Genomic DNA, 19,574 nt, shown 5'->3' on the forward strand with positions numbered 1-19,574 from the left:
AACTCTCTTATTTTGAAAAGTAAAAGAATTGTAAGTATCATCTGTTTATTAGTGTCATTATTATTAGCAAAGTTGAAAATTTCCTGCGACACCTTGGGAGAGGGGAGATGAGGAAATTTAATCAAATATGGATATACCTGGTGTTACAGTATGGATGCATCAGTGTTATAGGAAAAACTACCCATAACTTGAGGAGGAGTATCACCTTTGACAGGTGTTGCAAAGTCAATGTTGATACCTGAAAGGACTGTTCATTGTGCTACTACTTTCTGATGAGTTAGCTATAAGTTGCAGGACTTTGGACAAATGTATTCAAGAAAAACAATTTTAAAACAATTACCAAATTTTACTAAAACAGGAAGATTTTTAGTAAAAGTTATAAAAAAGTTTTTAAAAAATGTTTATTATTAAAGAAAGGTACTTTTACTGATCTCTGTGGCAAAGAGAAACACATAAATAACTGCATTGGGATAGAGTGGGAGCTTTGATGTGAAGTGCATAAATGTAAACCAGACTGACTGCCTGGCTTGGCCACTAGACTGGCTGCATTTTACACCTCATAAAATACAGCAAAGAAAAAAGACACATGGTATAAAGAGGATGAGGAAGAGTAGATTACTTATCATCCCTGGGCCTCAGTATGCTTGTTTATAAAATAGATATAACAATAGTACTTATGCCATAGAATTACCATGAGTATTAAATGGTTAATATATGAAAGTTACTTAGAACATATATACACCACAATTCTTTTAAACAGAATCTTAGAGGAATTGTGTTTATATATGTTTAAAAAAAAAACTGTGAAATTTTCTGTCTGAGCCACATCTGTAGAACACAGTATTATTTATACTTTTATTTGGAATATAAAAATTGTATGTATTTTGTAGCCTCACAGTGTACATATTAAACTGTGTACTAGCTTTTATTATTATCAAGTTGGTTACATTAATAGATAAGTCACTACAAATACAGCAGTGTTTCTGCTAGAAAGACATCATAAAGTTGTTTCCTGGACTAAACTCACTCAGTCCCTAAAGTAAGAGCTATACTCGCACTGAAGCCCAGCAAATAATGATACACTACCTTTCCTCAATATCTGTTAATGGAGAATACAAATATATACAATTTTTGATTTCCAAATAAAGGTAGAAATAATACTGTGTTCTGTTATAGATATGGCTGAAGCAGAAGATTCCAAGGTGATTTAAAAAAAGAAAAATAGACATATCTCTCTCTAAGACTAACTTAAGGAATATCATACAATATAAGTAAAAGCTGAAATATTTAAAAATTTTAAAGAAGGCAGTCCTGTTACAAAATTAAATCATGTAATATAAATTTGAAGTCTGAAATCATTGATTTAAATAAACTGTAGGGCCAGAAATTGCTGGTCCTTTTACATGGTATTAAGAACGAACCAGGCTTCCCTGGTGGCGCAGTGGTTGAGAATCTGCCTGCCAATGCAGGGGACATGGGTTTGAGCCCTGGTCTGGGAAGATCCCAAATGCTGTGGAGCAACTAGGCCCGTGAGCCACAACTACTGAGCCTGCGCGTCTCGAGCCTGTGCTCCGCAACAAGAGAGGCCGCGACAGTGAGACGCCCGCGCACCGCGATGAAGAGTGGCCCCTGCTCGCCGCAACTAGAGAAAGCCCTCGCACAGAAACGAAGACCCAAATACAACAAAGCAAACTGGTGATATGGGGAAATATGGCACATAAAATTATATAATAGCAACAACATACCTGACCACAAACAATACTTTAAAATCATGCTTTGAACACAGACACTTATTTGTTTGTGCATGTACTTTCCTGGCACCTCCTTCCTCATGTTTTCTACCTGCCATCACAACGTAAGACAAATTATGGAAAACAGAAGGAAAGACTCCAAAGATTTTCCCCATAGCTCACTGTTCTGATTTCCTGCTCTCAGCTGATTGTTCTCATGAGGCTCCGTGTATTTTATGCAAAGAGACTGCTTGACTAAGAGAGTATGTGGTTGAATGAGTGAATATTGTGTGTGTGTGTGTGTGTGGTGGTACAGTGAGATAGAAACAGACAGTAAAATGTTTTGGGAATATAGTCTGATTTTAATACTCAGTAATCCTAGCATGCTCAGAGGTGCATTTTCTTGATATCACAGGCTCTAAAATAAGTCTTTCCGCATAATAGTGATAACTACAAAACAAAGCAACATGCATGGGCAGCGTGACTGCTTCCTAAGGTGGACAGCTCATATTTAGAGAACAGGCACTGCCGCAGCAAAAATGGAATTTGTGGGCTTCCCTGGTGGCGTAGTGGTTGAGAGTCCGCCTGCCGATGCAGGGAACGCGGGTTCGTGCCCCGGTCCGGGAAGATCCCACATGCCGCGGAGCGGCTGGGCCCGTGAGCCATGGCCGCTGAGCCTGCGCGTCCGGAGCCTGTGCTCCGCAACGGGAGAGGCCACAACAGTGAGAGGCCCGCGTACAGGAAAAAAAAAAAAAAAAGGGAATTTCTTTTCTAATGACTCTGGGATGTGCTGGTTGGTGTGTGTGTGCACGTGCACATTTGTGCAAGTGTGTATGTGTATTTTGTGTTTTACTTATTAAGTTAGTATTTTAAGAAAAGAGCTACCTACAGTAGCTCCCTTGGGACAAGGCTGTTTATAGCTCCCTTTCTTTGTAATATACTTTGAACTAATGGGTAGCAGCTGGAAATGCTAATACCTTTGGCTGAGGGTTATTTATATTCATGAAGGCAATGTTAGAGATTGAAAACAAATTAGATAGGCAGGCTCTAAACTGCATAAGTGAGAATCTTATTTCTCTAGGGAGATGGAGGAATAAAAATGTTTTTCATTCAGTGTATAAACAGCTAAATCTTGGATACTCCAAAGAAGAGCAAAAAGAAAATGCAGACAATTCACACACACACACACACACAGATACACATCAATGAACATGTGAAAATTTATGCCTCACTGAAACCTTTAAAAATTGCAAATGAAAATAAAATTTAATTTTTGATTATCAAAATTAGAAAAGATCTTTTAAAAGAGTAATACTCATTGTAAGAAAGGATGCTCTCAGACAGACACTCATATACTGCTGGTAGTTGTATAAATTGGCAGAATCTTTTCTGGAGGATAACTTGGCACCATATATCAAACACCTTAAACATTTTCACATCCCTTGACTAAGTACTTGAAGTACTTAATAAGTACTAGGATTTATTCTATGGAAATAATCCAAAAGGACAAAGCCTTATTTATAAGGCAGTTATCACAGCATTAATCATAATAGAGAAAAATTAGGAACAACCGAAGGAGGATATTTTAGTAATCCAAACTGATGGAATATTTTAAATTTATTAAATTCATGTTTTCCAAGTAAACTATATGTCATATGATCCTAATTTTTAAAAAATAGTTATACATCTGTTTTAAAAAGATGTGAAGAAAGCACACCACAGTGCTAATGCTAATTATCTTTGAATGGCAACAACTTTAATTTTTAGTCTATAACTGTACATTAAAAATTTTTTTTTACTGTACAGTAAGGTATATTTTACAATATGTAAAATATTTTTGAAATAAGTGTTTTCAAAATAATCTAGAACCTTGTTATTCAATGTGTGGTCTGTGGACCAGCAACATCAGCATCACCTCAGGCTTCACCCCTGAGATGAAATCAGAACTGCATATTAATAAAATCCCCAGGTGATTCATATTCACCAGCATGCACACATATCCTTTTACAACCAGAAAGCACAATAAACATTTTAAAACTATGATCACCTGTATTATTTACTACTGATGTTATAACACAAACTTATTGGCTTAAAAATAAATTATCTCAAAAATAAATAAATAAATAAATAATCTCAGTTCTGAATGTAAAGAACTCTGACAACTAAGTGCAGTACATGATCTCGCAGTGGAGGAAAAGTCCAGGAGTGCTATACTGGGTATTACTGCTGAATCGACACAACTGGAATATGGATAGTATGTTAGATAAAAGTATGGCACTGATGTTAAATTTCCTGCATTTGACAACTGTGCTGTGGTTAAATAAGGAAATACTCTAGTTCTTAAAAAATAATATATATTTATGTGAGTAATGTGTGTTTAAAGGAGTAAAAGGGCAAGATGTTTGCAACCTACTCAAATTTCTCAGAAAAAAATTATTATATATATATATAAAACATACATACACACACACACACACACACACGAGGTGAAAAACAAAACAGCAAGTGTTAAAAATCGGTAAATTTAAGTGATAATATGTTATAGGAAAATTCTCTGTTCATTCCACGATTGGTTCTGGGACTCCCCACATATATCAAATCCTCAGATGCTCAATTTCTTCATATAAAATAGTGTAGTATTTTTATGTAACCTACACACATCCTCCCATATACTTTAAATCATCTCTAGATTATTTATAGCTAATACAATGTAAATGCTATGTCAACAGCTGCAAGTACGTGGCAAATTGAAGTTTTGCTTTTTGAAACTTTCTGGATGTTTTTCCAGAATATTTTCAATCCTTGGTTGAATCCTTGAATTTGGAACCCGTAGATACAGAGGGTTGACTATATTTCCAAACAAAAAATGCAATTCCAGTTTCTCTCTTATACCAAATTAAGTAGCAAAAACTAAATATTAGACATGTAATTAAACTGTTTACATGCTTTTGACTGCCAAAAGTTGATGCTGAAAAGCCAAGCAGTCTGAGTTTGTCATTTTCTATTTTCTAGGGTAGTTCTGAGAGATTTTCTTTTCTCTCCCCTTTGTCCCACCCCGACCCCCTTTTTCTGAATGATATGGAATAAGACAGAAAGCAGAATCAAGGAATGAGTGTTCTAAGTACCTCCTAAAATACATTCTGGAAACTTGAGCTTGAAACCAATCTAAGAAACCATACTATAGTTACACTTAAAATAATGTTTATATCAACGGACCTTTATTAATTTGGTGTATATAGGAACTCTTATTAATGTTGTCTAAAAAGTACCTAAATAAAAGTTTAAAAAGAGTTACAGGGCTTCCCTGGTGGTGCAGTGGTTGGGAGTCCGCCTGCCGATGCAGGGGACATGGGTTCAGGCCCTGGGCCTGGAAGATTCCCACATGCTGCGGAGCAACTGGGCCCGTGTGCCACAACTACTGAGCCTGTGCTCTAGAGCCTGAGTGCCACAACTACTGAGCCCATGTGCCACAACTACTGAAGCCTGCGCGCCTGGAGCCCGTGCTCTGCAAGAAGAGAAGCCACCACAATGAGAAGCCTGCGCGCTGCAACGAAGAGTAGCCCCAGCTCGCTACCACTAAAAAGAAAGCCCGCATGCAGCAACAAAGACCCAAGGCAGCCAAAAATAAATAAATAGATAAATAAATTTATAAAAAAAAAAAAAAGAGTTACAAAGGTAGCTTAGAGTAACAAAGTTACCAATTTTAATTGGTGATCAAATAGGAATATAAAAGCAAAAAATCTGGCAATATTCTCTATGCCAAGCCCATACGATGTAGGTAGAATGGTCCCACAAAGATGTCCGGGGCCCTAATCCCTGGAAGCTGTGCATAGTAAACATAGTAAAAGGGACTGTGCAAATGTAATTAAGGTTATATACACCAAAATAGGGGCATTATCCTTGATTACCTGAGTGGGCCTAATCTAACCACATGAGCTCTTAAAAGCAGAAAACTTTCTCCAACTGGAGTCAGAGAGATGCAGCAGAGGGGAAAGTGAGAAAGATTCAAAGTACGAAAGGAACTTAACCCACCACTGCTGAAGGGGGGCCACATGGAAAACATAAGAAGGAATGCAGGCATCCTCCAAGAGCAAAGACTGGCCCCTGGCTGACAGGCTGACAGAAAAACAGGGACCTCAGTCTTACAAGTGCATGGGGCTGAATTCTGCCAGCTGTAACCAGGATGGACCTGGAAGTAGATGATCCCTCAGAGCCCAGTCCAGCCAACATATTGATTTGGGCCTTGTGTGACCAGGTTTAGAGAACCCAGTTGAGCCCAGCCAGATTTCCAACCTATACATCTGTGAGATAAGCTGATGTTGTTATAAGCCACTAAATTTGTGGTAATTTGTTACGGCTGCAATAGAAAACTAATACTCAAATATTTTCTTAATTTATATTTCATTCTAGATATTTTAATTAATCAAGACAAATTTAAAAATTTGAAGCAAATGATTTTAATACAATTCTAGCTTTTTATTTCATCAATTTTGTCACTAAAGGGAAAGATAATGTTAGTGACGAGATTGTGAGCACTGTAGAATGTCATTTTTTAATTCATAAGTTAATGTTTTGCTTTAGAAAATGTTTTTAAAAAGCCATTTTCTCTAAGAAAGTTTAAATGAAAATTATGACTCAATTGAAGGCAATTTAGTATGAGGGTCTATATATGCCATGTAGACCTGTTTCTGACATATTAATTCATTACATGTATTATCAGCTGGTGCTTAAAGGGTTTGGGGGCAGCGAGTAGGATAATGCTAGAATGGTGCATGAGCTCAATTCTTTGGAATATTCATATTAAGATTATTTCTCTTCTTCTTCTGTCAGTTGAGTGAATTCCAGGCAACTCTCCAAGGTAAGAAAGTTAAGCTAAAAAGAGCCAACCTACGGAAGGAACTTATCTTTTTAGCAGAATGCTATGAAAGCTTTTGGTGTTTTTTTAATAACAAGTAGGTATTTTTATAATATAATTTGTCATAGAAGATAACTGACAGGGTACTGATCAAGTTGGGGGGAAAATCAGCTAGAGTAATTTGTATTGATTTATCACTACCTTGTAACTGTGGCTAGTAATGTACTTCACTATACAACCCTCTCTATTAGCCTTTATCTTTTAAGAACTCTTGCATTTAGTATAAAGATTTAAAAGGGCTGAATAGTCTAGGACAGTGCTTTTCACACTTCTATTGTGAAGGATCAGTTTTTTTTTTAATTTCTTTACAGTTGTGAATCAGAAATTTTATAAAATGTAATAAAACTGTATTACTAGAAAAACTAAACAAGAACCCAAAACATAAAAGTTTCTTAAATGGCAGTGCCTAGATAGCCATGGTGCTAAACTATGTTTAATGAATGACTCTACTGAATGCAATTTAATATGAGGGTCTGTATATGCCAAGTAGTTGGTCCACAAATGAATATGTCTTCATTGGAAAAGTGACTGTATCTGGTTATGTTACTGAATATATCTGATGAGGGCAGTACCCTCAGACAACTCATAATCAAAAAAACTAAGTATTTTATGAGGCTCTAGGAACACATGACCCTTCATTTAGAGAATAACATAGCAAGGTAAATTAGCAGTATTAAAGGACTAAATAATCTCTATTTTTTCTGTGATTTTGCCTTTTGGCCTAAACCCTAACTACACCCAAACACAGGTCAGGAATGAATATAAAGGATGATGCAAAAGTCTAATAAATGCTTAAAGATGAACACCAGACTATGTTAGAGGGTACACTTTCTCCAGAGTGCATCTATAAAGTTTTAACTTGCACTTACTTTTATGCAAAGAATGTTTTTTTTATGTAGAGAATTTTTAAGTGTAATAATGTATACTCACATATACCTTAGGATTCTTTAAATATATTAAATTATACTTAAATATATACTTTATATCTTATATATATTATATAATTATACATTTAAATGTTATATTCCACAAGTACCTGTGTTTCAGGGTAAAGTGAGAAAGCATTTAATCCTTTCACACACAGAGCATTTATATTTAGTCTCATACTGTCCATGAAGCCAATAACTGCTTCCTCCTCACAGAATGAAATGTAGCTTCCTGATGCAATCTGCACTGATGACAGCAGGGGTCACTGTCATGTGAAATCGCCATTTTTCGTTGTGTACAAGAATCCTCCCCAGTTAGTAAGTGCTAGTTTTCAGAGAGACTGGGATCTTTGTAAATTGTCTTATACACCAAAACTATTTTAAAATCCCGACTTATGTGAATACAAAGTGATATATTTCAACTTACAAATTGAAACCTGTCATAAACTTTAAAAAGAAAAATTAATATATCAATAAAATGTTACTACTTTGCATGAATTAGCTTACTGAATCTTTCCTCATAGTATTTCTATTAGTATATGATGCCATTTATATTAAGTTCAAAAAGAAAAAATAATAGAATATATTGGTTACAGAATAGTTAACTTATAAAACTATACAGGACAGTAAGAATGTAATTATCATAAATTACAGGGTAACAGTTTCCTATAGATGGAAATGAAGGGTCTATGACTTAGAAGGTGCATGTATGGGGGTTCAGGAGTGCCGGTAATCTTTCTTTTTTTCTTTTTTTTTTTTTTTGCGGTACTTTTTTTTTTTTTTTGCGGTACACGGGCCTCTCACTGTTGTGGCCTCTCCCGTTGCGGAGTACAGGCTCTGGACGCGCAGGCTCAGCGGCCATGGCTCATGGGCCCAGCTGCTCCGCGGCATGTGGGATCTTCCCAGACCGGGGCACGAACCCGTGTTTCCTGCATCGGCAGGCGGACTCTCAACCACTGCGCCACCAGAGAAGCCCCAATCTTTCAATTCTTGACCTATAATATGGTTACATAGGCTCCTATTTTGTAGCAAGTCATTAAACTGAACATTTATGTTTTATACACACAAAACCAAAATATAGAAGGCCTTATCAAAATTGTGTCATTCCTATAAAGTACAGCTAGCCAATACTAAAAAGAATTCTAAGGATTGAAAGGTTAATTGGTCCCGAATAACTTTCTCTAATTGAATTCCCTAATCAGCCCAAAATCTCCACAAAGTTACTACAAATCACAGTAAAGACAGGAAATAGTTCTCAGAAAACCTCTTGTTATTTGTAAGAGGAAGACTTAAGCAGTCTCTTTCTCTATTCTCTTTACTTTATTTCTCTGGGTTTTTTTAGTTCTTTACTTTTCTTGTATAATTCTTGGGAATCTTAAAGTTTCATATATTTTCTTGGTTTCCTTCCCCAGGGACTTTGCTAATATGGATGTGATTTATTCAAATCCTTTTGTTAACTTTTTGAAATGCATAGTAATGAAATATTTATGGAGTTATACTAGACTGACTAAAATTATCTACTTGAATGATTGGCAAAAAGAAAATATTCACTAACTGATTATCCTCTTTAAGAATAAATAAAATATTGATATTCAGGCAAAAAATGAATTTGAGCATGTTAATTACACCTGTGCAAGGAGTCATACAATTCTTACCCTACCTGAAATCACATGCTGTGGTAACCTCTGCTCCTCCACCCAGGGCCCGACCTTGAACTAGTGCAACACTTATTAAAGGAAGTCTGTATATTGAAGGAAAAAGGAAAAATGGATGTTAATATTTTTAATTTTGATATTAATTTACAAATACTTTTAAAACTTAAGATGCAGTAGAAACAAAATTACTGAACTATGTTTATAAAAATAATCACACCTCAAAGTATAGAACTATTAGCCAATGTATCATGAGCAAAACAGTATAATAATGAAGATAAAATAATTCATACTAAATGCTATGTAAGCTTATCAAAATACCTCCCTAAATCATTATATATTTTTAAACTATAGACATATCAACTTTCTTCCAAATAAATGGATGTTTTTGTGTAATGCAGGCACTCCTCATTTCATTGTGCTTCGCTTTATTGCATTGGATTAGGCTTTGGCTAACAGTTAGCCAAGTTGTGAATACAGAGGAAAAGTTCTTGAAGGAAATTAAAAGGGCTAGTCCAGTGAATATATGAATGATAAGAAAGCAAAACAACCTTACTGCTGATAGGAAGAAAGTTTTATTGGTCTAGATAGAAGATCAAATCAGCCACATTTCCTTAAGTCAAAGCCTAATCCAGAGCAAGGTCCTCACTCTGTTCAATTCTATGAAGACTGAGAGAGGTGAGGCAGATAACAGAAGCAAAGTGTGATGCTAGCAGAGGTTGGTTCATGAGAATTCAGGAAAGAAGCCATTTCCGTAACATAAATGTGCCAGATAAAACAGCAAGTGCTGATACAGAAGCTGCAGCAAGTTATCCAGAAGATCTAGCTAAGATAATTCATGAAGGCGGGCTACACCAAACAACAGATTTTCAACGTAGACAAAACAACCTTATATTAGAAGAAGATGCCATCTAAGACATTCATGGCTAGAGAGAAGTCAATGCCTGGCTTCAAAGTTTCAAAGGACAGGCTGACTCTCTTGTCAGGGGCTAATGCAGCTGGTGACGCTACTAGTTGAAGCTAATGTTTATTTACCGTTCTGAAAATCTTAGGGCTTTTAAGAATTATGCTCAATCTACTCTGTGCTCTATAAATGGAACAACAAAGCCTGGGTGACAGCACATCTGTTTACAACATGTTTTACTGAATATTTTAAGCCCACTGCTGATTTACTGCTCAGAAAAAAAAGATTCCTTTCAAACTATTACTGCCCAGGGCTTCCCTGGTGGCACAGTGGTTAAGAACCCACCTGCCAATGCAGGGGGCGTGGGTTCAAGCCCTGATCCGGGTAGATCCTACATGCCGCAGAGCAACTAAGCCCGTGTGCCACAACTACTGAGCCTGCGCTCTAGAGCCCGCAAGCCACAACTACTGAGCCCACATGCCACAACTACTGAAGCCCGCGCACCTAGAGCCTGTGCTCCGCAACAAGAGACGCCACTGCAATAAGACAGCGCACCACGACAAAGAGTAGCCCCTGCTCACTGCAACTATAGAAAGCCCGCACACAGCAACAAAGACCCAATGCAGCCAAAAATAAATAAATAAATTTATAAAAACCAAACTATTACTACCCACTGACTATGCACCTGGTCACCCAAGAGCTCTGATGAAAGCGTACAATGAAATTAATGCTGTTTTCATGCCTGCTAACACAACATCCATTCTGCAGTCTGTGGATCTAGTAGTAATTTTGACTTTCAAGTCTCATTATTTAAGAAATACATTTCATAAGGCTATAGCTGCCATAGATAGTGATTCCTCTGATGGATCTAGGCAAAGTCACTTGAAAACCTTCTGGAAAGGATTCACCATTCTAGATGCCATTAAGAACATTTGCGATTTATGGGAAGAGGTCAAAATATCAACATTAACATGAGTTTGAGGAAGTTGATTCCAAATCTCTTGGATGACTTTGAGGGGTTTAAGACATCAGTGGAGGAAGTAACTGCAGATGTGGTGGAAACAGCAAGAGAACTAGAACTGAAGCCTGAAAATGTGACTGAGTTGCTGCAATCTCATGATAAACTTTAACAGATGAGGAGTTACTTCTCATGGATGAGCAAAGAAGGTGGTTTCTTGAGATGGAATCTACCCTGGTGAAGATGTTGTGAAGACTGTTGAAATGACAACAAAGGATTTAAAATGTTAAATAAACTTATTTGATAAAGAGCGGCAAGGTTTGAGAGGACTGACTCCAATTTTGAAAGAAGTTCCTCTATGGTAAAATGCTATCAAACAGCACTGTATGTTACAGAGAAATCATTCATGAAAGGAAGAGTCAACTGATGCAGGAAACTTCACTGGTGTCTTGTTTTAAGAAATTACCGCAGCCATCCCAGCCCTCAGCAGCCACCACCCTGATCAGTAAGCCGCCGTCAACACTGAGACAAGACCTTCCACCAGCAAAAAGTTTACGATTCACTGAAGGCTCAGATGATGGTTAGCATTTTTTAGCAATAAAGTATTTTTAAATTAAGGTATGTACATTTTTTTTAGACATAATGCTATCGCATACTTTAATAGACTATGGTAGAGTGTAAACATAACTTTTATATGCACTGGGAAACCAAAAACTTCTTGTGACTTGCTTTATTTCGATATCGCTTTATGCAGTGGTCTGGAACCTAACCTGCAATATCTCTGAGGTAGGCCTGGATACAGCTCCTGGAACTTTTCAGCAGCTGGCAATCGGGAATAATTCAATGTGATACTGTCTTAGTCCATTTTTATTGGTATCAAATTATGGATGGGAAAATTAAGGCTGTATCCAAAAGGAAGAATTGTGGTACAGAAGACTGAGCTCCAGAACTGTTATTGAAGGTTCCTATCAAAAATGTTTTCATTACTCACTAAAATGATCCAGAGACTGATCCTATATAAAAGAATGGTTCTGAAGTAAAAATAAGTCTTGGGCTTCCCTGGTGGCACAGTGGTTGAGAGTCCGCCTGTCAATGCAGGGGACATGGGTTCGTGCCCCGGTCCAGGAAGGTCCCACATGCTGCGGAGCGGCTAGTGCTGTGAGTCATGGCCGCTGAGCCTGCGCGTCCGGAGCCTGTGCTCCACGACAGGAGAGGCCACAACAGTGAGAGGCCTGCGTACCATAAAAAAAAAAAAAAAAAGTCTTAACCTTTTGTGTTTGCAAAGACCCACTTTGCAAAGTGTGTATTTAAAAGGTGAATTTAAAATGTTTTGAAAGTACAGAATTTTTTGTAGGTCTAACCAAAATGAAAAGGTGCAGGTCTAAAGTAATTGCAAATTTCTTAACACACACTGCTTCCAAATAAAAAGGATTTTTTTGGGCTTCCCTGGTGGCGCAGTGGTTGAGAGTCCGCCTGCCGATGCAGGGGACACGAGTTCGTGCCCCGGTCTGGGAAGATCCCACATGCTGCAGAGCGGCTGGGCCCGTGAGCCATGGCCGCTGAGCCTGCGCGTCCAGAGCCTATGCTCCGCAACGGGAGAGGCCACAACAGTGAGAGGCCCGTGTACCGCAAAGAAAAAGAAAAAAAAGGATTTTTTTTTTTTTGGCTGCATCAGGTCTTACTGGCAGCATGCACGATCTTCGTCGAGGCATGCAGGATCTTTCGTTGCAGCATGCGGGCTCTTCCTGGCAGGGCACGGGCTTCTATTTGTGGCATGTGGGTTTTTTTCTCTCTCTAGTTGTGGCACACGGGCTCCACAGCACGTGGGCTCTGTAGTTTGCGGCACGCAGGCTCTCTAGTTGAGGTGCGTGAGTTCAGTAGTTGTGGCACATGGGCTTAGTTACCCTGCAGCATGTGGGATCTTAGTTCCCTGACCAGGGATAGAACCCACGTCCTCTGCACCACTGGACCACCAGGGACGTCCCTAAAAAGGATTATTAAAAAAAAAAACCCAAGTTTTAAGATTTATTTAAGAAAAAGTCAAATGTAATAGGGAGAAGTAGGTGAATAGGAGCTAAGACAATGAAGAAGGTATTTTAAACAGTAATGTTGATTCCACTTTTCTTTCTAGACTCACATACAAAGAGTACCAAAAATACAGTGATGTCCAATAAACAAGTATGCTAAATAAATATGAATTTCCTTAGTTATAATTATATTTAAATTGTTTACATTCAGAATATAGAAGTAGAAAGCTAATCAACCCAATCATTTCACACTTTGTAACCCCAAATACAAAATGACAGGCCCAAAATTTTCTCATTTTTCTTCCTCATCTAGGTGCAAAGTGAATCCATCTTCCTCAGAAATCTGTAAAAGCCTTCTCCAATTGGGAACTCTTTTTCTATCTCCTTGCGGATACAGACCACTTCACTATACATTCTACTAATTTTGAATATTAGGTAATCTTTATGTGTCACCTCTTGACCAGTGTCTATTCTGCTCTAGTAACAGTATTTAACCTTCCCATGTCTATACCTAAATATAACCAGATTATACCTAAATATCAGCTCTTTAGGGAAAAGTGCTATGTCTTTAATTCTTTTTATCTCTCATCTCTTATTTTTTAAGAGACATACTTGTATGTCCTTCAGTAACATTTAATTATATGACAATCCTTGATGGCACAAATAGTTCATCATTAGAATAAATATGGTTAGAAAGTCAGTGACTGCTTTTTATCTACTGCAAATCACAGAATGAAGAGCTATTTTTGGTTTATTAGAAATTATATTTTAAAAACAAAGATACATTACCTCATAAATCTTGTTAAGGTGTTTTGCATGAACATGCATACGGCCATTCCATCCTTTAAATAAGAATAAGCACAAAGATACAATGCAAATGTATTATATAAGAAATTATTAAAAAACACTTTCAGGATTTAGAAAGTAATAAAGCCAAAAATATACCAAACTTTATAAAATGAGGTTATCATTTAAAACTCTTTGAAGCTGTCTGAAATGCAAATGATGCAGTATTTAGCTGTGTGGATCTTCTAGGGTTCCTTGAGCTCAGCTTTGCATGCGCTATTAGTAAAGACTTAGGTGTGAGAGAGAGAGAGTAACTCTCACACCTAAGTCATATACCCCAGAAAAGAGGGGAGTTCTACTCAGGGTAATTTGGAGGGAAGAGGCATAAGACAAACCCACCTATTATCCCAAACTCTGATCCCCTAAGAATATAAACATAAAAAACAAGTTTCCTAATAGTAGTGTAAACTCACTGCCCCTTCTTTTTTCCCTCATATACTTTCTTCAACTAGTATAATGTGGTCTTCAACCTTCTCTCAAAAGATTCTCCTCAAAGGTTTCTAATAATCTCCTAATTGTTAAATTAAATGGCTTTTCCTTATCCTCATCTTCCTCTGTGTCTCCGTAGTATACACGGCATCTTGCTTTGACCAGTTTCTGCATTTTGATATTCTCAGTTTCTAGCAACATCTTCCACTCCTGATCCCCTTCCTATTTCTTTGATTGTTATTTTCCAGTTTTCTTCTTTCTCTCTTTTTATTCAGCTAAATGCTATTACCAAAACTCCAATCCATGATTCTCTTTCTCTCCTTTATCTACAATTTTTCCCTTGGAAGTCTCAACCATTCCCATTGCTTCAACTACTGTTTTCATGTAGAGTCCCAAAACCTGCTAGAAATTTCACATTCTGCTAATACTTCAAATTCAGCATGGCAAAACCAACTGGTTGTGAAAAAGCTGGGTTTTAATCCTAGCACTGCCACATAATAATAACATAAACTTGAGCAGGTCGTAACTATGAACTTTGGTTTTCTCATCCATAAGGAAGGAATGAAAATTTTAAAAACCTGTTCTATTTGACTTAAAGAATGGTTGGAAAGATGAAAATGTACCTAGATACTCTGTAAAAGATCACAGAGTGAGTTCTGAGTTAATAGGAAAGGTTTTCTGGTCCAAAAGGCTCAGAATTTTGGTATTATCTTTAACTCTTCCATTTCACAGTTCTCCCATGCTCGATGAGTTAACAAGCATGTCCCCTCAATCCTTCCTCTGAAATATTTCCAATGCAAATCCCTTCTTTTTCTATTTTCTCTGCCGCAACACTAGTTCAGACTTGTGTTACTCATGCTTAGATGATTACCAACAGCCTTGTTTCCTAACTGGTCTCTCTATATTTAATTCCTTTTTCCTCTGTGATATATCTTGCATCCTGCCTGAAAAACCTCCCTGTAGGATGATAATTTCATATCACCAATAAAATGAAGTCTAAATTCCTTGGGAAGGATTAATCCCAAACTATTTTACCAACTTTATTGACTACTGCACCCCTCATCCAAGCATCTTAACTTCTGCAACGACAAACTATTTGTCATTCTTTTAACACCTTACAGTTACGGTTGTTCCTGTGTCTTTGCTTACATCATTCCCACTATTTGGAACAGCCTGTCCTTTTCTCTACCTATTTCAAGGAATGCCCGGATCAAATATTTTTCCATCAGGAGTTTCTAAATCCCACAGTAATAGTTTTCTCCTTTGTGTTTCTGCAGTATTTTTATTTTTCTAACTTAACTACAGAATTTATAGATTGTATACACTGTGTTTGGATTTATTATCAGTCACATCATCTCTACAAAATAAGGATAGGGAACATAATCAGTAGAATGTGGTCCCAGTTCCCAGTCCTCAAAAATCTTGTGAGAAATAAAGAAATGCAACATGCCTCAAGGTATAGTATAATAAGTATTTTAAGAAACGCTTGAACAAGCTGAGAACAGTGGCAAATAGGAAACAATTCATTTCAACTGGGTTGGGGTAGTTGAGAAGGTTTTATAGAGGAGAAGGGGAGATGGCATTTGCTAGGCCTAGATAATAAAGTCTTTGAGGCTAACAAAATGCCTTCTTTATCCTCAGAAGCTAGTAGTACAATGTTCTGCATATAGTATGTGCTTGCTGAAGTTAACTGACTCAGATGAATTTAAGATGGACAACTATGTTGATTCATAAAACAAAGGCAGTCAATGAGTGGTAAAAACCAGTATGATACTAATTTCCTAACTGAAAGCCTTTATCAGGAAGGTCGGTCTATACAATAAAGTGATGAGAAAATTAACACAAGCACAAAGAGCTAGAAGGTTTAAAACTAGAATGGTTTATATTCTATTAAAAATCTGTCCTATAAAGCCTGTTAAATTATCTCAACAAAGTAATTTTAATAGGCTTATTTTCTATTACTAGATTTTAGAGTACTTAAAATACTGATGGAATTTTTTAGAATTGGTAGAAATAAAAGTGAAGCGGGTATTAACCTATGTACTATTATGCTTCTCATTCAAAAGATAAAAATCACACTAAAAATGTTTAAAAGCAATATGGAATAATAGATAACAACACAGACTCTAGAGCTAAACTGCCTAGGTTTGAATCTGGGCTCTACCACTTAATAGCTAGTTTGAATTTTGGCAAGATACTTAACCTCTCTGTGCCTCAGTCTCCTCACCTGTAAAATGGTGCTAGTAATAGTACCTATATCTCATTAGGGGAATTAGTAATAAATAAGTTACAACACAGAAGAGCTTAGAACAGTGCCTGACATACAGTACCAGAACAAGAATGTTATCTATCGTCATTATAATTAATATCAGTAATAGCAATCAGATAATAAGGTATGCTTTGGCTTTAAATGTATCATAGAGATTACATTGCACTAGCCAACATGACCTAGGGAGAAGAAATATTTAATTTATTAAATTTATTCCCTAAAGCTATTGAGCCAACAATGACTAAATGTTCAGGCTTCTTCCTAGGCTACAGGATGAAAATAAGCCAGTGACAGAGAAACCCTGACTTGTGATAGAATAAACTGAAAGAAAGGAACCAATGAAAATCTAGACCTACTCTGATGAATGAAAGTTGGGAGCTTGGAACTTAAACTTAATAAAGGTTTTCAGAGCTGCTGCAGAAGGGGATACTTCCATCCTATCTGGATGATACCCTGAGACCCAACCCTCCTCCTCCAGCTCCTCCTAGAATAACAAAGATGAGACGCACAATGCCCAGCCTAAGTGCCCAAGGGAACTATCAACGTCATATTTCCTCTAAACCACATGTATACTGAGTGGAAAAACGCCCAGCCTGTAAACATATCTTATCCTAGAACTGTTAGGGAACCACTGACAGAAATCATCTGCCCTGGCCAGGCAGGGTAATAACTGCTTGAATGAATTATCTCACAACAGGAGGTCCTGATAAGGAAAATAGAACTGACAAGCTACCACCAGCCGGAAGAGAGGCCAAAGTGAGGGAGGAGATGCCAGCCCATAATATGTCCTGCCAACCTCCCAGAAATCCTCACGCTGGAAACCATCTTGACTGAGAGATGTATGCGCTGCCAGGAAGTGGACCAAATATGGGTACAAGCAAGACGATTATCCAGAGACAACCTGGAAAGCTAACCCCATTACCATAAAACCTGAGACTACAAGCCACGTGGCAGAGCAGTTCTCCTGGGTTCCTTATACCTGGCTGTTCTCTGCCCAGGCACCCCTTCCTAGTAAAGTCTTTTGCTTTGTCAGTACAGGTGTCTCCTTGGACAATTCAATTCCGAGTGTTAGACAAGAGTCCACTCTTGGGCCCTGGAAGGGGTGCCCCTTACAGTAACATAACCATAAATGAGCCTCTTTTTTTTTCCCTAAGTGCTTGTTGTATATATTAATTTCCTCAAAATACATGGAAGGGTTTCAAGAAAATTATAATAGCTCGTCTACAAATTAATAAGGCTACAATGGAACTGTACAACAGTCATAGCAAAAGCAAAGAAGTTAGACAAGAACTTTGAGATCACTGTGGAAATTTAAGCAACAGAGAAATAGGGGGCAACAGATTGGTAGAAAAGTAACAAGGGAGGTCAGCGGACAAAGGAGGATATTATCTTCCAGCTAGATTAAGAGTATAAAGGTTTCTAAAACGCCAGACTTTTCCTTGCGGCATTAAACCCATTCACTGCAGAGTAAGCAGGTTTTTATTACCCCGTATCTTGAAGCTTCCAATTGGATTTTGATTATTTCTGCCCTCTGAAAAAAGACTTCTTTTAGTCTGCAGAACATTGGTAGTATCGGTTCAAATCTTATAAATGGGTTAATACTTACACTAGATTTTTTCCTATTTTATTCTTTTTTTCTGTCCCAGAACTTTTCAGGGCTAACGCTTGTGTTATGCTAATTCATCTCCCTGCCTGGACCTTCTCAACCAAGGATTAACTGCCTAATAGGAACAATTAGAGCTCTTTTCCTGCTCATTAAACAAAGGGTACCAATATGAAACCAACCTCTTAGGAGACCACATACATAAAAAAAAAAAAAACTAGAATGACAGATAAGCAAATATAATGTTGATGACTGTTGATACTATTATGAGTACATGAGGGTTTCAACGTATTAGTCTGAGAAGAAAAATATTGCTTGTCATATCACTAAACAAAGGATGTCACAGCCATCAGTCACAGGAGCCACTGCTGATGGTGAACCCTAAGGGAACTCGGGATGGAAACAAGGAATGCCCCCCATCTAGCAGTCATTAGACTGCAGCCACCCCAACACTGCAGATTTAAGGAAACTCAGGATGAGAAAACACAGAACACTGGCCCCAGATAGCTGAAGTGCCTATCAAAGGAATGATTTCAATGAGCCTAGACTCTTGCACCTCCCTATAGATAGAAAAGCAGTAAATTCCTTAACTTGAGATATCTGGTTTTCTTTAATTAACAATAATCTTTTGACATTCCGACTACCTGCCCTTTGCTGCAAATACTCCTATATATTCCGGTTCCCCCTCACCTCCTCGGAGCAGTTTCTCAGGGTTATTTGAGATGCTGTCTCCAGGCTTGAAGTCCTAAGAATGCCTGCTGAAAAATACATAACTCTCAACTTTTAGGTCATGAACTTTTTTTCAGTCGACATGTCTACTTTTGTTTATATTTGGTAATTTTCATTAATAAAATATTTTTTCAAAACTGAAAACATACAGTGGCAAAAACATCAACATAATTATCTTTTTTAAAAAAGCCATTTAATAATCACTTTCATGTATCTTATTATAATGAGAAGGGAAAGTAACCCAATTACTAAAATCATCTATTCTACTTATCTCATCATCCTCAGAAGAGCAAATTCACCAAATAGGCAGATGCAATGAGGCATTTGCAACAACAAAGAGTAAGTATATTAGATAAAGAAGAGCTTTGTTGAGAGAAAGGCTGTTTATACTTAAAGTCACGTTAAGCATCTCAGAATCTCTCAGCTGTGAGGGACAGATGCGTTTATACGTGCAGCTGCAATTCATAAACATGCATGAGCCTCAAAAGTCCCAAGGCCATTGAAAATTTCAGTTTTACACATATTTATAGGTACTTCTCAGGCATACAGGAATATGTTCTATATGAGAAATGGAAATAGTTAACAG

General features: G+C 37.3%; 1 protein-coding gene across 7 annotated transcripts in view; it reads right to left on the bottom strand.

Annotated features, from left to right (window-relative positions):
- ECHDC1 (ethylmalonyl-CoA decarboxylase 1) overlaps positions 1-19,574 on the bottom strand; it is a 43,495-nt gene that overhangs the window by 4,557 nt on the left and 19,364 nt on the right. For 5 of the 7 annotated variants that reach the window (XM_060283396.2, XM_030853510.2, XM_060283398.1 and 2 more), the window contains 2 exons: positions 13,902-13,954; positions 9,232-9,312 (listed from right to left, as the gene is read on the bottom strand). In XM_060283396.2, coding sequence (XP_060139379.1) covers positions 9,232-9,312; positions 13,902-13,954 — 134 coding nt within the window. The remainder of the gene's footprint in view (positions 1-9,231; positions 9,313-13,901; positions 13,955-19,574) is intronic. The other 2 variants (XM_060283399.1, XM_060283400.1) reach the window with 2 other exon arrangements.

Source organism: Globicephala melas, chromosome 14 (assembly GCF_963455315.2).
Source record: "Globicephala melas chromosome 14, mGloMel1.2, whole genome shotgun sequence".
Taxonomy (NCBI): domain Eukaryota; kingdom Metazoa; phylum Chordata; class Mammalia; order Artiodactyla; family Delphinidae; genus Globicephala; species Globicephala melas.